Here is a 21,224-nt window from a genome sequence, read left to right as displayed (position 1 = left end):
ATGTGAATGGTTTTGCTATTTTCCCAATCAAAATTCTATTTATTTTTTATGACATGATATTGAGATATGACTTATACCATTCCTCATATTCTATGCCAGGGAAAGAGAGATGCCTTTGCCAATTTACTAACTCTGTGACCTTGGGTAAGTTACCCAACTCTCTTTAAGCCCCAGCTTGCTCAGCTTTAAAGTAGGCCTAATGAATATTTAAATCATATATTTATTGCAAGGATTAAATAAGATAATGAATGGAAAGCATTTAACATGTGCCTAGAAGAGAGTACAAGTTCAACACATTTTTCATTATTTTAAAAAATAGTAATATAAAATTACATTGCTCAGCCTTTGAAAATCTTTGAAAATCTTGATATTTGGATTTTTCAGGATAATATAAAATTAGAGGAAAAAATTCCTAATTAAAAAAAAAAGATTACTGGGGAGCTTTTTTTTACTTATTGTTCAAAAAATGATTTTGAAAAATCAACCACTTGGAATGTGGAGCAGGAGAAAAAACTCGATTTATCATAATAAAATTTTGTGCTATTAAAACCCTAATAACTCTAATTACTGTTCCTGTTAGATTTTTTCCCACTCTCTTCAATCAAACTAAAAATGTCCTTTAAGTCACGTATTCTGTATCTTAAAGAGAAGTGCTACTTTTCCTCATTACACTTATTTCTATTATGACTTTTCAAACCAGTTCAAGAATTTTCCAGTCACTCTGACGATTTCAATGCCAAAATCAAGCTTTGATTTATTTCTCTTTCCTTTTTGATCAGTTGCCCTTAGCCTGGATAATGGAATATAGGACACAAAGTAATCATATTTTTATATATTGTCAGAAAAAAGTTATATTTTGGAAATAGTTTTTCTTCTTGAATCATTATTTACTGTGTTGGTTTGAAGGTTCATTGCTGAGACTCAGGTTACTTGGTCTAATGGTTCCTTGTAGTAAGTGTACAAGAATTTGTCTGCTTGTCCCTTCCACAATGGTAATTAATAGTCAAAAGTTAAGGTCCAATTTAGAAAGGCAGTTGTTTAGAAATAAAATTAAAATGACATTGCCAAGAGCAAAAGTTTATCATTGGAATAAATAGTGTATAGTCACATAATTCCCACCAAGAAGCATTGCTTAAAAATATTCTTTCAGTTAAAACATAAGCTATTGAATAGACCTGTTATTGCTTCCACAATTCTCATCACCCATTTCTATATTTAAGATAAATACTTAAGTTAATTACTCATTCAGCTATATAATAAACGGTCTTGTAATACTCACATAAGTCTTTTGAATTGTTTTACAAATGACTATCCAATTTATTTTGTCAGAGATGAGAAAAATGCAATAAATTTTAAATGGGTGAGTTGGAGGAAGGAAACAATAACTAATTATATGCTGAGTATATAATAGACAAAGGTGAGAAAAGAATAGAGAATGTGTAATTTTAATTCTTGAGAATGTTTCATAGTATTTGAAATATTGAATAGGCTTCCTCATTATTTGGTCCACATATATTATGTTGTAGATGTAAGTTTACTCAAATCTTGGTTTTGTATAACTTCTTTATAATTATTTAAAAATTATGAAATTGAATCATCTTATATGATTTTAATTAAATAACAAATGATATTTTGATACAGCTTACCAACTAACAGACATGGCTATTAAATTCTCACCTTATGATGAGAGTCTCAGTTTCTTTATGTTTCCCCAAGTGAAGGAAGTCTTTGTATTTCTCCCATGTGCTTCATTACCTACTTTCTGTGCCTTTCATTTGCTTCCTTTCACATTACACTGCAATGGTGATTTTCTTTTTCTTAGTTGACATCTTAAAAGCTCCTTAAAGACAGGTTCATCGTTGCTGCTGCTGCCACTACTGAGTCAAGCCACACCATTTATTCTCCTTTTGAACAGAAGCTGCCACTGTTTCCCAATAAATAGCTAGAGAATGGCCTATTAGGTCCTAGAGGTCCTAGTCCAGCAGGAAGAGCTGGCTTTTCAGCTTTAGGTTTTGTTTTGCCCCTGGCATTAACAATTAAATTTTCATTTGAGTATTTCATAAATGACGGTTCAAAATTCAGAGTTTCCATGCAGAAGCAGATGTTTTTAAAAGGCATTGGGTTTCTTTAAAAATGATTTCCTCAGTGCCTTGGTCATGAAGGTAATGTATTTTCTTAATTTTTCTGTTTTCATGTGGTCTTTGAAATTCCTCTTCCCAGTATTTGGGAGAATAGTCCACAAATGATATATAATTAAAATCCATGCTCTTTCTATGGTTTGCTGTCCTTTGTCTTTTCACAAATGGATACACACCGATGTAAAATTTGTATATATACACATAGAATGAACATGTATCCTTTATAGACAATTCATGTAAATATTCTTCTCTAAGTTAGCCTGCTTTATCCCCACAAAAAAGCCAGGTGGTAAATTAGTAAAAAACACTTGCGAGTGCTAAGACATATCAGACTTATAACTACCTTCAGATGAGTAGGGAAGAAGACTAAAAAGACTTTACCAATGAAAAAGTGCTCCCCTGTTTATGTATGTATGTGTGTATGACATTTCAAAAAATCTCAAAGTTGGACAGGAAGAAAAAATAAATAATACAATTTGAAAAGTGAGGCACCTTACTGTTACCATTGCAACTCCCTTTCAAGTTTTACTGACTGTGCATAAATGGCCATAAAATATTTAAATACATAAATGCAATAATTTACTTCTGGCAGTTTATCTTAAGGAAATAATTCAAATATGAGCAATGCAGATTAAGAGAAAAACATTTTGTTGGTGGTTGCATTGTGATCAGGAACTATTCTCATTCTATATCGGGATAGAGGGAAGCTACCTTTTTTTCATTTATATTGTAATTTGCTATTTTCTGGAAGCATGTATGCGTTCTGATGTCTTTTCAATTGATTCTGTTGGGTTTTTCAGATGGAAAATAATATCTGCTCATAATGAGAAATGTTTCCCCTTTTCTAAAATGTTTCCTTTTCATCTCCTTTCCTGGTTTTGCTATACTGGCATTAATATACCAAGCAGTGTTTGCTAACAGTGGTTAAAGAAGGCACCATTGTCTCACGTTATTGGGGACATTTCTAGTGTTTCACCATTACATTAGACATGACTGCTGTTTTGTAAAGTTGGTTTTTATCTTGCTGAATAAATATATTTTACTTCCTTGTTTAATACGATTTTTAATCAGAATTTGATTTTGAGTTTTGTCAATCTGCCTTTTTACAATCTATGCGTTGCTGCTGTTTCTCACATATTTTGACATGAAGAATTAGGTTAATAGATTTTCCAATAGTGAACCATTCTTGCATTCCTCCATTAAATCCTACTTGATCCCTAGTTATTAACCTTGTTTAAAAACACTTTTCAAAAACTGTAAAAGTAATTCATGCTCACTGTAGAAAGTAAAACAGTTTGAGATTTTAGAGTATGAGATTTGCATTTTCCAACAATTGTAACCTCAGAGATAACTATTGTTTAGAGTTTCTCATATATTCTTCCAAACACCAATGCATAATCAAACTTATCTTTTTAAGGACACACATACTTGCACGCACAAGCAAGGGATCATATGACACATAAAACTCTACAAGTGACTGCTTTCACTCAAACTGTTGTGCACTCATTTTCAAGTCAGTCCTCATAGATCTACTACCTTCTTTTGATAGCTGAACAGTATTCTAAATATTTGTATAACTTAATTCATGTGTATCTTAATTCAGTTGTGTAGTGGTGAAAAGGTGGAAATCAAGTCCCTGTTCCTTTTTTTGGATTTTCTAGTTAACAAATAAAATTACAATAGCATATTTGTAAATAATTTTCTTTTCACACTGTGCTAGTGTACCTATGGGGTTAAGATTTAAGATATAAGCTACTTATGGGGTAAAAAACAAAACTGCTATGTCAAAGGAGATATGCACATTCAGTTTGGTGGATGTTGGTGAATTACCCACCAAACACCAAAAACTGTTTGCTCTTACCAACGCTGTATGAGATGAGGGCTGTTAATCAACGCTCGTCAGTGCTAAATGTTACCAGAAGTTTTGATAATTGCCAATTTGAAAAAGCACTGGAATTATTAATTTTAATTCTAGGTTGGTTTTTTGGGAAATATTTTTGAGTCTGTATTCCTATTTGCTAACATTATTAAATTGTGTAATAAATGCTATTTTAGCTTTAAATTTTGAACTATAGTTTTTTTCCTTTATTTTGTCTTTATTTTAATGAGTTCTAAAAATTTAAATAGCAAGGCAACATCTGTTCTTTATAGATTTGAAAGAAATCATCTCTTAAACTTGCTTAGATCGATGCTAGATATTTCTATGAATTTTTTTAAAAAATTTGTTTAATGTTCATGAATTTGTTTTATGCATTGAGTCATTTTTGGTAATTTATGTTGTGTATTTCACCCAAAGTTCAGTACTGAGTCTAACATAACATTAGTGCATGTGTGTCTGTGTGTGTATACATAAACATATAGAACTGCATACATATACACCTATAAGATGAAGAGAAGGCTTTAGGGAAGTTGGGTGTTATTACAGCATGTTTATGGGATGATGGTGCAACAGAGAGGGAGATATTGAAACTGCAAAAGAGAGCAGGGATCATTACAGGAGCAAGGTCCTTGGTGGCCTGAAGCAGGTGGAATCCAGTACACAGATGCTAGGGTTAGTCCCAGATACTGTAGAAGTGATTCAGCCATGTTTACAGCAGGAAAACTACAGAATAGGGTCACCAGTGCAGAAAAGTTGTTTGATATGGTGTTGAGTTAGATCTTGGTAGTTTCAATTTCCTTAGTGAAGTAGAAACAAGATGATCAACTAGGAATGTGGGGGACATGGAAGCATTGGAAGTTTGAGGGGAAAGGAGAAGTCTGAAATTGTCATTTCAGAAGATGGTGGAAGAATTCACTAAAATAATATAGCAATCTGAAAGAATTAGAAATTGTGGTAATACATTTAAAATAACTCCAGTCAGTATAGTTGTGTGCTATTCTCCAGGCACATTTTGCTGCTCTAGTATAAGCAAAGGATTTTCATTCTTACAGATGAGAACAAAGGAGGGAATGTGAGACAAGGGATTTGAAGGTGTTTCCAATGGATAGATGATAGTGATGTGTTATGGGATTGAAAGAGATTTGGGAGGAAAAATAGAGATTTGAAAGGGAAATGGACAGGGAAAAAATGTTGGGGGCAGTGAACTGGAAGTTCTTGTACAATAGAAGGATTGTTGAAAGATGGATTTGGAGGAAAAGAGCTACATGAGGGTAGAAAGAATGTGGTTACAATTTTAGAAGACAGGAGGTTATCACCTTGGTTGACAGGAAATGAAGAGCAACATGATTATTAAAGTGAGGTCAAGGAGCTGCAATTCTTGGCTCTCAGATGTAAGACTTATGTAACTGTTGAACACCTTGGTTAATGGCAAGAGTAATCTAGAAGAAAACAATGGTAAACCAAGTGAAGATTGTTCGTTGGACTATAAGGCATGATCTGGAGCCCAGTAAATGACTACCCCAAGGACGATAACAGGCAGCATAGTCTAAGGTCATGTCCTTCGAAGAAACCTGGAATTTCAAAAAAAAAAATGGGACAAGAAATGGCTGGAGGCACCAAGGAGTAACAAGAAGAATACTTCCTCAGCCTCCATGCCCTGGGGGATGCTGAGAGGACTGCAGGGCAATCCCTCCCATGGCTTCTTTGGAGACAATTTCTAATAGTATATTCTTACTTTGATTTCATTGGTCTTTCTAATCTAGAATTGATTATTTCAAATTGTGGATCAATGCAATAAATTACTGGCACTCATTTCAATAATAGCATTTATATCCCATAGAAGCAAAAAGTGATCCAACTGTGGGAATATGTATTTATGGCAAGGAGAAGGATGGAGGAGGTGGTAAATATGAGATGTCATATATTTTGTCAAACCTCTATCCTCTGGCTTGTAAAATCGAAGGAGTAGCAAATGTTCTATTCATAATGGTAGACTGTTTTATCTAAAGACGATGCAAAACCCAGAAAAGGCATAGTCTCCAGCCTCCCTGGAGAAATTCACGGCTTGACACTGTGGGCTGATATCACTACATTGTACTCTGAGGAAAAGATGTTAAATATGGCGTGTATTTCACACTTACATCACTTCTAATTCAGACTAGCAACATTTTAAGCAACCAGTAGTCCCATGTGGCTAATTGCTTCTACATTGGATAGCCCAGGTCTAGCATTACATCTTTTAGGACCACTGGTTACCCATCTGGGAGAAGCCTTTAATCACATATGAAGAAATGAAATACATGTATTAATCACCCAAACTCACCTGTGAAAATATTATTATATTCACATTGGAGATTTCTTGCTCTTAGAGATTCCTGTTTTCCTGGACCAATATGGGTGATAACCTCTTACTTTTTGGGACTGTTCCCTAAACATGCATAATAAGAATATGAATAACAGTGCTATTTATTGAGTACTTGTTCTATGACTTAAACTAAGTGCTTTAAATATATTACTATTTTTTATTTCAAGATATTTTTACATACATACATAATGTTTTCTTCCAAGACAGTATTACTTCCAGGCCAAGGAGACTTGCACTTCTAAAAATATATTTCCTTCTATTACATAGCCATCCTTCAATTTTTTATTTCAGAAGAGACCATTTACTTTCAAGTGAAGAGTAAGAAACTCTTGATGTTTAACTTCATTTCCATTTATATTTAAAATTAATAAAATGTAGATACTTCCCAATTTGATTATACGGAATTGGCAGGCCTCTATATAAACTATTTGATTATGGTTCACCACTGGGGCACATGGTCCCATGTGCAAAGATTCCTTCATGGAAAGCTGATATTGAGAGTTTGGAAACAATTTCTGCATTATTTCTTCAGGTATATTAGCTTCAATTTCAAAATTAATACCTATCTTGAATAAATCAATTTTAGTGTGACAAAAATTCCAGAGTGAAAATTTTTGACACTGAATAGTTTTGTAATAGAACTTTTAATTTCTTATGTATTATATGTTTAAAGGGAAAGACTTGATTGTGATATTAGGATATAATATGAAACAAAACAAATATCATTTTTGAAATGAAGTATTTAATAGGGCATTAAAAATCACTTAGGAAGAAAATAAGTAAGAACAGGCACCCGAGACCAATATGTTTTCTGAATGCTGATGCAATTCTATTGTTTGCCTCTTTTTTCTTGATTATTGCAAATAAGCTATTGAAAAAATTACCATTTTGATACAGACTTTGAAAATATTTCCTTGAACTTTTTGTTAAATTTTTCTTTACCGCCATCAGGTTTATTTCAGAAACTGACTCTTAGCATTTATGTTTGGTTTTGTATTTATTAGTTTCAAGCCAGAGTAACTTTGATACCTGAGACTGACCTTTCATTTGAGAAAACTGACCCCAGGTTCATCCGACTTCTTCTGCCTATGTGTTGTAGGTTCACTTACATTTACTGTTAAAAGCAGACGACCAAATGATTCTCTGGCGGAAACAGATCAAGAAGAGTCCTTTCGGAGTTCAATATCAGAAATGACCCATTGTTTTGATGAGGAACACTCAAGTAAGTTTATTATAACAGAGAGTGCCATGATAAGTCTGCATAGACCCTCATCATCAATCACTTTTAAATGAAATAGATACTTTACCTGCACAATACATATCTGAATATCTGTTGCATATACATATATATATGAATTTTATTTTCTTATCTCAGGATTAAGTTCATGTAGCTTACTTTCTGGGATTTCTACTACTACTTACATCAGTAGACTATAATAGTTCAGATTGAAGACCTCCTCTTCTTCTATAAGTGAAAAGCTTTTTATATTTTTCTCTTACTAAATGAAAAAAATCACAGGAAGTTTCTGCTAAAATGCTAATGAACATGTCATTTTTTTAAAGAGGCTAGGTATACTTTAATATATTCTGTGAATTTTTTTGTTTTGTTTTGTTTTATTATATTATTGCAACATATATACACATAGACTGATACACAAAATGTAAATGTGCACATTTAAAACATATTGTAAATGTGACATGCAGCAGTGTTATGGAAATTGCAAGCCCGAGAACAAATGATTGTGGGAGTAATTTAATGAGGTAATACACACACATTGATTTGATAGCAAAGTACCTGGCACCCAGTAAATCCTCAATATATGGCTCTTTTGTTTTCATGGAATTTGCTCCATCAATTACATCTTCTTTCTCAAATATGAATATATCATTTTAACAGCATAATACGCTTTTCTCACTTCAGTATGGGAGATGATAGCAATTTACTCATATGTCAAAGGAACTAAATGCTGTTGTTTTCCGTTCCTTTATTTATTTGAAAGTTGTTAAGCATCATATATTTTTAGTAGAAGTACAAAGTAAAATAAGGTGATGGAGAATTGGAATAGTCAGGTCAGCTTTCATGGAAATATGTGAATGAGTTGTTTTTTTTGTGGGTGAGTAGCTTGGACATAAAAGACATTATGAAGAAGAGTAGTACAAAGGAGCAAAGTTGTGGAGTCAAATAGGTGTACCAAAAAGGAAATATTTCTCAAATGAATGCATGAGTGGAAGAGTGATATTTAGGTATTAATTGAAATACTGCAATAGCAAACTGGCTTTGAGATAAAGAGAACCATTTCTTTTATAGTGGCGATGAAGATCAAGAAATAGCACTAAAAATAGAAATCATTTCAGGGACAGGCTTTGGATGACTGTCTTGAGAGTGAAGATAGAAAGAGGGGATTTGTTCACAAAAGAGTAATGATTGTTTGTATCTTGGTGAATATAAAAATAATAATGTTATATGCCAAGACAAAAAGTTACAAGAAGAAAAATAATCTGGGAAATTATACTGCTTAGCCCAGTTTTGTACTTTCTTATTTTGATGTGACAGCAAGTCATTTACATACCAATATCCAGTAGTCAATTGAATCTTCAGAGCTGAGAGGAGGTGAAAACATAATAAAATGAGTTGTAGATGTTCAGGTTTTCTTCAGTCGATCTCACCAGTCGTAGTGACCCTTTTGGTCCTAAATTATTTTCCCTGTGAGTTCATTGTGGGTTAAAGCACTGGGAAGACCCAGTTAAAATTTGCATGAACTACATAAAAGAGGAAGCACTTTTTATTTTAAGAACTTTGGTTTATTTTTAGAGAAGGCACATTTAAATGTCATAAAAGCATTTGTAGTGTTCTCATAGAATTGAAAGAGCATCAATACAACCATGAACAGAGGTTGCCTGAATAATTTAATATCAGTATAAATTTGGTAACATTCTCTGTCACTTAATGGTTTTAAGGGAATTAGCTGGTGTCTGTAAACTAAGTAAGCACAGGAAGCAATGTAAAATGTGGAAGTAAGTTTGCCCTCAAGAATTCTGCCCAGGTATTTGGACTAAGAATTCACCTAGACCCTTTCACTAGAGGGAAAAGAGAGGGACACTCTCCCCTCTTTGTCCCTCTCACAAAGAGGATTTGAATGTCTGAATTATTCTCAGACCCACCAATCCTGTTTTTTTTTCCTGATAATCAATATATTATAATAGAATGGAATACAATACGATATAGTATGATACGATATGGTACAGAACAGTGCAGTGTAGTGAGGTAAGATATAATGCAAGATAATGTAATACAACACTGCACAATGCAATACAATACATTGCAAAACAATACACACTCCCAGAAAAGGGAGACATTGAGATTTCTACCAGTCTGGGCCTCTCATTTCATAGATAAGGAAACTGAGGCCTGGAGGTGCTAACGATTTACCTGAGCAAGTTAATCAAACATAGTGGTTCTGGAAATATTTTAAACACGGCAATACTTATATGAATGTGCATATGAATTACTGAAACTGGAGGACATCTTAAAACATGAACTACCTCAACACTGGAGAATAAAAGAATATCAAAGTGTCAGGTTGAATAGATGAGGAAAAATGAAAAGGACTTGGATCTGATGCCAGTACAAACCCTGCATACAGGGCCATTGTGGTGGAACAGGCTTCAGGTTTTAGAGTTGGGGGATGTGGCTGTGCATACCACCAGGATAGAAAGACTATACAAACACCTACACCTATATTTATGATATTGGGATACAGGTATAAACATTATTTTCTCACTCATTAGCCCATTCCCAGATCCCTTTAACCTAAATGGATAGGATCCTTTGTCGCACTTGCAAAGAACCTGAGATCTCATTATTCCTGACATTTCCCTTAGACTAGATTTTTATGGCACTCAAAATGCACCATCGTGAATTGGAAACCCACATTTGGACATTTCTATCCACAAATTTGTGACTCTTTTGGCAAGTATGAAAAAAAGGATTGGTTAATTCTATTGAAACATTAATCCTTAACTTAAAACTAAAGCATTCTTAAGTTTTAATGAGGGACTTGATGTTTAGTAACAAGGGCAAGGAGAGGTTCAGTGAGCTTTGCAGGTTTTTGCAGTGCATTCTCAAGGCCTTGCAATGCATTCTCAAGGCCTTGCAGTTCTTTTTGCTTGTGAACTGTTGAAAGCAGCCTCTCAACTGCCCCTCATGTCCCTTGAAAAATGTCTGTTAAGTAGAGCTCATAAATGATGTTTGTTCCTGTTTCACAAATGTATATATTAAGTATGGTATTCTGAAGCCTATATTAAGAAGTTTTTTTTTTTCAGATTATGGACTTGACAATTTAAGAATGTGGTATGATCTTGAGATCAATAGTTCTGCTGCACCACCTGTAAGAATCATTGAAATGCAGTGTTTTGCACTGGTAAGAGCCCATGAAATGTTCATAGACTGTCTTTTTGCAAACAGAGCTTTCGTTGGACACTTACATTGCTTTCCCTAAAAAATGTCCATATGAAATAAACATATAGGATAAATTATCTTAATCCTAGCAATTTTACTTTTAAATCCAGTAATATAAATCATAATTCTTATGGCAAATAGCGTTTAATAACATGGCATGCTATAGAGACTGCACTGAGTAGCATTCTACAGGCATGATTCAAGAGTTTATTCTACCAGATCAAACTTAAATTAGCCTAAATACTTGTCCTCAAACATGTGATAAAAGCAGGATTGAACTCTCTAGACTCATTTCAGTTTTGAATCTTCCTGGTGCCTATAGCAGAACTTTCACTTGTAAATGTATATTTGAGGCACAGATTTGGGGTTTTAAGTAGTAGGGACTGTGCTGGTTTGAATGTATTATGTCCCCCAGAAAAAGCCATATTCTTTGATGCAATCTTGTGGGGCAGACAGATCAGTGGGGATTAAGCTGGAACGTTTGGATTAGGTTGTTTGCATGGAAATATGCCCCACCCAACTGTAGGTGATAACTCGGATGAGATATTTCCATGGAGGTGTGGCCCACCCATTCAGGGTGGGCCTTGATCAGTGGAGCCATATAAATGAGCTGACAGACAGAGGGAACTCAGTGCAGCTGTGAGTAACATTTTGAGGAGGAGCTACAGCCAAGAGGGATACTTTGAAGAAAGCACAGGAGCTGCAGATGAGAGACATTTTGAAGACAGCCGTTGAAAGCAGACTCTTGCTCCGGAGAAGCTGAGAGAGGACAAATATCCCAAGTGCAACTAAGAGTGACATCTTTGAGAAACTGCAGCCTAGAGAGGAACGTCCTGGCAGAAAGCCATTTTGAAACCAGAACTTTAGAGCAGACGCCAGCCACGTGCCTTCCCAGCTAACATAGGTTTTCCAGACACCATTGGCCATCCTCAGTGAAGGTACCCAACTGCTGATGCCTTACCTTGGACACTTTATGGCCTTAAGACTGTAACTGTGTAACCAAATAAACCCCCTTTTATAAAAGCCAATCCATCTCTGGTGTTTTGCATTCTGGCAGCATTAGCAAACTAGAACAGGGACTAAAAATAGAATTGTCTTACATGAATTATTTAAATGTTAGCAAATCCATGTCCAGGATTATTTAATAAAGGAATATATTGATGACCTTGGTATAAGTGAATCATGGCAACAGTTTTAATTGCTATGACTAATGTTTTAATTAGATTTCGTTTCCTTGTTGATAATATGCAAGTGTTTTAATTGATTAAGAAATAAGTATGTTATTTGAATTTTTAAACATTCAGATAGAGAACACCCATAAGGCATTAAGGGATGAGAATAATATTGATTTAGTTCATGCATACCATGATTCCTCCTTTTGTTTTTATTTCTTGAATATTTTGTGAATATCTCTATGTCCTCAATCATCAGGGGTTTCCCAGTGACCTAATAGAAAATGTAATTTAGAAAAAAGAAACTGAATTGCACTTTTACAGATGTAAACAAATATTCCTCGACATAGAATTGTGATAATTTTCTGCTTGGGGATTAGGAGACATTTTTCTGAAGTTCCTTTTCTCTACATACATAAAGATGAGGAAGATGATAATTTTTCTTATCCTAGCTAAGAGAGAATGCATATCCTATTTGTGGAAATAAACAAACAAAACACGAAATGAGAATAAGCAAAGGCTATTCTTTCAGAGCTTCCTATGTCAAGGGAGTCAGCCACCATCACTTGAATTTGGCAGAGACTCAAAAGCTGGTAGAAGAGTGGGAAAACTTTATAGTGGAAAAAAGAAAAAACTTCAGGTATGCCCTGACTGAAGGCTGTTGGCATGGGGAAGCTGGAGGTGGAATAACTAGAAGTGCGGCATCCTATTGATTGGTTTGGGAGGCATATTTTGGGTTGTTTTTACAGGGATCTGTGGTTTGGCTTCCTAGAATGGTTCTTGTAGTTAGTGATCTGGCTTCCTGGACCAGTTGCTGCAGACAGTGTTTAGCTTCTTGGACTGAGTGCTGCAGGTAGCGGATTCGAGTTCTCATTTTACATATGGTCTGGCCATTGTCCGTTTGGGTATTCAACATCTATTGCTTCTTTTCAGTGGGCCTCATATTGGAATATAGTTACAACTCTGAATTAGTGGAGCAGATTGCATTTTTTACAAGCAAAGACAGATATCCCAGTCAGGGTTCTTAGTTGAGAACTACAGAAACAAACTCTTGTTAAATTAATCAGAAAGTGATTTGTTGGAGGAATAGCCAGAAGCTCACCAGGTGTCTTTAAATGACTCACAGCTAATGTCACTCAGTTGAGAAATATAGAAATATCATAACATTCCTGGAAGAAAAAATTTTGAAGGAAACATTTAAGATATGCCTCCTGATGAGAATTCCCCTTAGTCCATGCACCAGTGTCAGAAAATTGTACATATAATCCCAATCTTTCCATAGTTCATTTTTTTTTCTATTGCCTTTCATAGTAGAACTACTATATTTCACTTAAATTACTACACAAACTATTTGGTTTCCAAGTTGACTGACTTCTTTTGGAGGACACTGTTGGACACACACATGTCCTCTGGTCCAAATCTCCAAGGATGTGATCTTACCCTCCTCTACTCCTGCCTGTACCCCAGTCCACAGCCCATCTTAGCCATCCTTTCTTGCTAACAGAAACTTGATTTATTTCAGACATCTTTTGTCTATGTGATTGAGGGGGGCTGAGATGAATTGTTAACGGTGCCCGCGAGTTAAAGTACGAGACAGCCAAACAGAATTTAAAGAGCCTTTTATTGGCCAGCTAGCAGGCGGCTGCTGTCTCTCACTCCACACAGGGAGTTCAGCAAGCAGCCCCCACCTGTGTACACTGGTGCCTTATATAGACAGAAACCCTATCCTAGAAACGCAAGCAAGCAAGCTATTCTAACAGAAGCAGAGTTGGCAGTTTAGCTCTTGATCACAAAAACAATTACACAAAGAGTTTCACTTGGAACTGGAGCAGTTATTGATCATAAAAAACAATTTCACAAAGAGTTTCACTTGGAGCTGGAGCAGCTATTGATCATAAAAGGCTTACAGAAAGTTTCACTTGGACCTGGAGCAGTTATTGTTAAAAGGGTTACGCTTGGCTGATGCGTGCAACCGCAGCTTTGCCTCCCCTAAACGGTAAAGTTTTGCTTCCTTTAACTGGTGCAGGCCCAGTCTCACTGCCCCCTCCCCGTGGTGTAATGCCATTTACACAACGCTGTTGCTTTTCAGATGTTTTAGGATTAAGGGAAAGGGACCCCACTTCAGAATCTAGTTTATTTTAATTGCAAATGCAATTTTATTCCCTTTACTTCTGATTAGTTTAGAAATGAACATGTAGTATAACACTGATAGGTTACCCTCTCTTCTGAACTGTGGATGATGTCTGAGACCTTCATGCCTGGAGATGCTGCAGCCCTTTTGGGACCACAAGGGTGTCAGAAAAAAAAAAAAAAAAAAGCCAACCTCTTGAGGATGGTGGGACAGAAAATTGGAAAGTACCTCATTATTTGATACTGTCAGCTGTTGATACCATTTGGTTAGCAGGCCACATGCAATTCTACTTTATCTCATTATATTCAACCTCCATCTTTCTGAAATATGTGTACTTCTCTTGATACAGCAGATAACTTTTGTTCTGTCAGCACAACATGTCTTTCCTATTTTCCTAGCACTTTTGGTTTTGTTTTGTGTGTCTTTGTCCCTCTCTCCTCAGTCAGTTGTTTTAGTGGTGGGCATATGACCAAAGCTGAGCCAACAAGCATCATTTCCTGGATTTTCAATGATGACTACAAAGAAAAGCAATCAGTTCCTGTTTGTTGATAGATGTGAGATTTTGGAGCTGTCAACCATCATACTCTATCTATACCCTATGAAGGAAGTGAACTGGTCTGAGAAAGAATTATGTTTAAGTAAAGGGAAGGAGGGAATGGCAGGAGATAGAGGAGAAGAGGGAGGGAGGGAGAGAGAGAGATTCAAGAGGGAGAGGAAAAAAAACAGATCTAATTGAATAAATATGGGAGACAGTGTCCTGTATGGCTTTGATTTTCTGAGCCCAGGTTTTCCTGATGCACAAACACCACCCTGTGCTTCTCTTGGTGTAGTTAGGCAGCTCTTTCTTCTGTTAGAGAAATTATCTTAATGCCCTTCAAATAATTCCCTTTTTTGTATGGTGTCAGGTCTGAGTTTGTTGTTTGCAAACAAGAGAACCAATACTTCGTGTCAACACACACATCAGCAACAGGTCCATCCATTATGTCTTAGTGTGAATTAGTTTTCTCTTTCTTTAGGTGGTGGTATTACTAGTTTTGTTGAGGAGGTAATAACAGTTTGATGATCTTGTTCCTGAACTCTGGGGGAGTCTCAATTAGAATAATAATTCATCCTTTTTTCCCTGAATGCAGGGCATTGAAACTAGATGACCTTTCAGGTCCAGAATCTGTCATGTCAAATTTGGAGCTTTGCATGCAAATAAATTTCTCTTTATGAGAACCCAACATTTAAGTAAAACAAATATAATTTGAAAAGCCACTTTTCAGAACCATTAAAAATGATTTCAGCTACTTATATATAAGTAATTTTCAAATAGTTCAGAAATAACAGAATTAACATATGTGAACTTGTTTTTATTTTTTTGTTCTGGTATCATGATATGTTCTTAAAAATAAAATACAAAGTGTCAGGTTGTGACTTCTAAACCATAAGTCTGCATTATCAAACTAATCACTGTTCACAAATGCCCTTTATCAATTTCTTCATAGAACTGATTTCTTAGAATCTTGAACTTGTACTCCAAGAAATAGTAAGAAAGAAAAAATTTACAATGTTTCAAGCCTATAAAGCCATTATTCACCTTCCTGATTTCTGGGTAAATCTCCATTGAGGCATATGAAGTAGATGGTTAAAATAATGTGAACAGTTTTGGATACCCTATTACTACAAACTCTTCCTATCTTTGCCTCTTCCTATTAATGCAGCTGAAGAATAATTGACTGCATCTGTAATTGGATTGATTCATTCAAGTCCCCACACTTCCCATGCAAATGTGGGCAGATACTCACTCATCATATCAAGAATTACTGCAGACTGATTTTTTAAGACTTCTCTACTGTGTTTGAGCACTGTTCTCTGTACTTGTGACAAATACTATCCAAATAGTTCACTAGAATGAAACTTCAGGATAAGCATTTCAGTGTTTTACACACACACACAACAGTGAGCACTTTATTTTAAGCAAGAGGGTAATTCCTAGGGATTCCCTCCTGCAATTGGATATCTTTCCATTTGTTGCCATTTTTCATGGTATTCCGATTTGCTAATGCTGCCAGACTGCAAAACACAAGAAATGGATTGGCTTTTATACAAGGGGATTTATTTGGTTACGCACTTACAGTCTTAAGGCCATAAGGTGTCCATCAACCAGGGCACCTTCACTGGAGGATGGCCAATGGTGTCCGGAAAACCTCTGTTAGCTGGGAAGGCATGTGGCTGGCGTCTGCTCCAAAGTTCTGGTTTCAAAATGGCTTTCTCCCAGGACATTCCTCTCTAGGCTACAACTCCTCAAAAATGTCACTCAGTTATTCTTGGGGCATTTGTCCTCTCTTAGCTTCTCAGCAGCAAAAGTATGCTTTCAAAGGCCATCTCCAAAATGTTGCTGTAAGCTTCAGCTCCTCTTTCAGCTCCTGTGCGTTCTTCAAAGTGTCCCTCTTGGCTGTAGCAAGCTCGCTCCTTCTGTCTGAGCTTACATAGGGCTCCAGTAAACTAATCAAGGCCCACGCTGAATGAGCAGGCCACACCGCCCATGGAAATTATCCAGTCAGAGTTATCACCCACAGTTGGGTGGGGCACATCTCCATGGAAACAACCTAATCCAAACGTTCAAACTTAATCAACACTAATATGTCTGCCCACACAAGATAGCATCAAAGAACATGGCTTTTTCTGGGGGACATAATATGTACAAACTGGCACAAAATTTTTTATTTTTCATGATTATGAGAAATGTCGGAATAATGTTGACTAAGCCCACAACCTCTTCGTGGATTTCTGGCTCTTTCATAGCTCCCTACCCCACATCACCCCAACCTGGCATTAACAATCCACTTTGATTGCACCTCTGTATTCTGTGTCTCGTCAAATGATGGAGGATTGTGTATGGGAGTGTGAACATAACTTAAGATGATATGGTGGCATTCAGATGACACTGGCAGAAGACATGAATGGGTGTTTCTACTTTACAGCTGCCTATCTGGTTCCCCTATATTCTGAACTGCTGACACTGAGTTTTCAATTTAGGAAACTTACTGAGACTGATTGCAGTTATCATTTCCTCTGAATTACATGGTACTTCTCAAAATACCCTTTGGTAAATTTTGTTTCTTGCTTTGGTAACGTTTTCAAATTGAATAAAATGGAAATTGAAGAATTCTTCAATAGTGCACCTTAGTTAAATTAATTTTATTGTGTGTTTTGGGTCTTAGAAATTATCCTTTTATAATGAACTCATGATTATCTTCTGAGAGATGATAGGGTGAAAAATATTTCCTGCTAGTGCATATTGAATTTCCATTGATTCAGTTAATCTCTCTATGGGCAAAAACATAATCTTTTTTTTTTTTTTATTCTGAGCCAGTGAGATTTGGAAGTGATGAACATTTCAGTTCACCCATTGAGTTAAATTTTTCCTGCTCATGGAAGGTGTGAACCAGCCAACAAATGATAACGTTCCCCGTTATTATACTGCCTTTCTTCCACCTGAAGCTGCTTTCTTTGACGAATAACTTACAAGCAGGAGGATAGCCTCAGATTACTTGAGATTTTTAAACTCCTCCTGAGTCACATTTTCACATGATTGCTTCATTTTTTTAGTTAAAAGTTGTGATTATCCAGAATATCAGGCACATTAATAGTAAGATTAATAAACAAACACTAAAACCCTTATAAATTTGCCTTTTTATTCTATCGACAAATATTTATTAAGCAGCTCTGCTATATGCCTGCCAGTGTTCTAGATAGTGAGAAAAAAAGTATGAACAATATAAACAAGGCCTCTGCTCACATGTAGCTAATATTATAGTGGAGTTAGAAAATGGACAACTAATTGAAATGGTATTTTTCCCTATTTTTTATTAAGCTTTTTTTAAAATTCGATTTTGTTGAGATACATTTACATAACATACAGTCATCCAGGGTATGCAATCAGTTGTTCACAGTACCATCATATAATTGTGTATTCATCACCCCAGTCTATTTTTTGAACATTTTCCTTGTACTAGAAAAAGTAAAACTAAGAATAAAAAATAAAAGTAAAAAAGAACACCCAAATCATCCCCCCATTCCTATTTTTAATTTAGTTTTTTGTCCTCATTTTTCTATTCATCCATCCATTCACTGGATAAAGGGAGTGTGATCCACAAGGCTTTCACAATCACACCGTCACCCCTTGTAAGCTATATTGCTATACAATCATCTTCAAGAGTCCAGGCTACTGAGTTGCAATTTGATAGTTTCAGGTATTTACTTCTAGCTATTCCAATGCATTAAAATCTATATCTATATAGTGCATAAGAATGCCCAACAGAGTGACCTCTCAACTCCATTTGGAATCTCTCAGCCACTGAAACTTTATTTCATTTCATTTTGCATCCCCCTTTTAGTCAAGAAGATGTTCTCAATCCCATGATGTTGGGTCCAGATTCATCCCCAGGAGTCATATTCTGCATTGCCAGGGAGATTTACACCCCTGGGAGTCAGGTCCCATGTAGGGGGGAGGGCAGTGAGTTCACCTGCTGAGTTGGCTTAGCTAGAGAGAGAGGGCCACATCTGAGCAACAAAGAGGCACTCAGGGAGACTCTTAGGCACAATTATAAGCAGGTCTAGCCTCTCCTTTGCTGTAACGAGCCTCATAAGGGCAAGTCCCAGGATAGAGGGCTCAGCACATCAAACCGCCAGTCCTCAGTGTTTGTGAGAACATCAGCAACAATCCGGGTGAGGAAGCCCAACACCTCTGCATTTTCCTTCAGCTCCGCAGGGGGGCACTGCATATATATTTTTATTCTTTGTCCAAATTACTTTGGGATGTGTTGCTATTTCCCACTAACCTATGCTTACCTACCAGGTCTCACTTCCTATTAAAAGTTCCATGTAATTATGACATTTGAACAAACTGTACAAGTTAAATTGTTTAGGAAATATAGATCTTGTACCAACGAAACATCTCTTCCCTTGGTGTCACATGGAATTTGGGGTTTTAAAATGCAGTCAGTATTGTTCTTCACCTTTTGGCCTGATTTGCCCTAGTCCTAACCCCATCTGCTTCATTCATATCACTAGTTGAAGTCTGGACTCGTTTTTAACAGTTGCTGTATGTGCTGATACTGACATTCATATCTGCCAAGTTCTAGCTCTGAGTTTCAGGTGTCACACAGATACCCAAAGTTCCAGGGATCAATCAGGTTATACACAAAGGGATCAGCATCTCAGAATCTGGAGATAGCCATTACAATTCAGGAATAGTTGTGACTGCTGTGAGAGCTTACAATCTAGAGAACATTACAATAAGCATTTCCCTGATAAGCTGTGCTCTACGGTTTAGTTCTCAGTTTCCACATTGTAGTTAGTCCATACTGTTGAGGCATTATAGTATTTGCCTTTGTTTCTGGCGTAGTTTAGTCAAAATGCTGTCTACAGGATCCATTCACCTCGTTGAGTATCTCACAGCGACACTCCTTCTCGCAGTTGCTCAGTATTCCATTGTATGCACACACAACAGTTCACCATTCTTTTCCTCAGTTGATGTACCCTTAGGCCACCTCCACCCATTGCAAATCATGTATACTCCCTCCATAAACACCAGTGTGCAAATGGCCATTCATGTCCCTGCTCTCAGATCCTCCAAGCATATGGCCCCTAATGAGGCTGCAAGACCTTATGGCACCCACATACATAGCTTCTTGTGGAACCACCCCACTGTCCTCCAGAAAGGCTATACCATTCTGCCTCCTAACCAACAGTAAATATATATATCCCTCTCTCCATGTTTTCTCCAGCACTTTTATTCCTTTTTATATTTTTCCATACAATTTTATAGAGCTACATTCACATACCATATAATTATCCACAGCGTACAGTCAATTGTTCACGTATCATCATACAGTTGTGCATTTTTCACCACTGTCAGCACTTGAACATATTGATTACTATGAAAAAAAGGGTTTCTTAATGAATAATAAAAAACATAATAAAAAGAAAAATAAAATATCATACGATACAATAGTAGGGTCAGACAACAATGCCACTAAGAAGAATCCCATATCCCTCCCTTATATCCCTCTCTCATACTTACTTAGCTTTGGTATATTGCTTCTTTTACATTTAATGGAAGCATATTACAATGTTACTGTTGACCATAGACTCCAGTTTACTTGGATTATGTTTTTTCCCAACTACCATCCCCTTTCCAACACTGCATGGTTGACATTCATTTGTTCTCCCACATGCAAGAACATTTTTGTATTTGTACATTTAGTCACAATCATTGACCACTCCAGTTTTTGCTAAGTTAAACAGTCCCAGTCTTTATCTTCTATCTTAACCTCTGGTGTCATACATGCCCTAGCCCACCTCTTTCAGCTTTACTCACCGACATCTTTATTCAGTGTACTTACAATATTGTGCTACCACCACACAGTATTATGCTATTTCTGGATCTATACAATCAATCCTGCTGAACATTCTTTAGTCCTTCAGCATCAAATGCCCAATCTCTACCTTTTTTCTATCTCCTGGTATTCTGTGTATCAGCTTTTAACTCTCAAAGTTTGCACATTAATGTTAGTTCATATTAGTGAGACTTAAAATGGTATTTTTAACAGGAAGTTTTTCTGTTGTCTTGGATTTTCCTAAGAATCATAAGTAATTCTATCTTCATGTTATGAAAGTGATTCCTATATCATTTATTTAGAACTTGCTAAATGTATTAGGGTAGTTCCAGTCGCTGTAAGAAATAAACCCCAGCTTTTCAATGGCTTAACACCATAAAAGTTTATCATAACTGTAACAGTCTGATGCATTTGTTTCTGATTGGTGGGTGGTGTATTCTATGTTGTGATTTAAGGAGCCAGGTTCCTTCCAACTTGTGGTTCCATCAGCTTTTAAGAATTCAGAGGCCTCTGCATATAGTTGGAGGAAAAAGAAAAAGAGAATTTCCAGTAGCTTTCTTAATCACTCTGACATGGAGGTGACACATATCACCTCCACTTACATGCTATTGGAGACAGCTAGTCACATGGATAAGCCTGGATGCAAGGAGTTTTCTGGGAAATATGATCTCTTGTTGAACAACTGCTGCCAAAT

At 36.1% G+C, this 21,224-nt stretch overlaps 1 protein-coding gene across 1 annotated transcript in view; it reads left to right on the top strand.

Annotated features, from left to right (window-relative positions):
* Positions 1-21,224, top strand: part of CFAP47 (cilia and flagella associated protein 47) — a 455,597-nt gene that overhangs the window by 320,942 nt on the left and 113,431 nt on the right. Inside the window, exons 49-50 of the mRNA XM_037824716.1 lie at positions 7,482-7,604; positions 10,706-10,803. Coding sequence (XP_037680644.1) covers positions 7,482-7,604; positions 10,706-10,803 — 221 coding nt within the window. The remainder of the gene's footprint in view (positions 1-7,481; positions 7,605-10,705; positions 10,804-21,224) is intronic.

The sequence above is a fragment of the Choloepus didactylus genome, assembly GCF_015220235.1.
Source record: "Choloepus didactylus isolate mChoDid1 chromosome Y unlocalized genomic scaffold, mChoDid1.pri SUPER_Y_unloc1, whole genome shotgun sequence".
Lineage (NCBI taxonomy): Eukaryota > Metazoa > Chordata > Mammalia > Pilosa > Megalonychidae > Choloepus > Choloepus didactylus.
The sequence above is the reverse complement of the archived record's forward strand: the minus strand, read 5'-3'. Positions and strand labels throughout refer to the sequence as shown.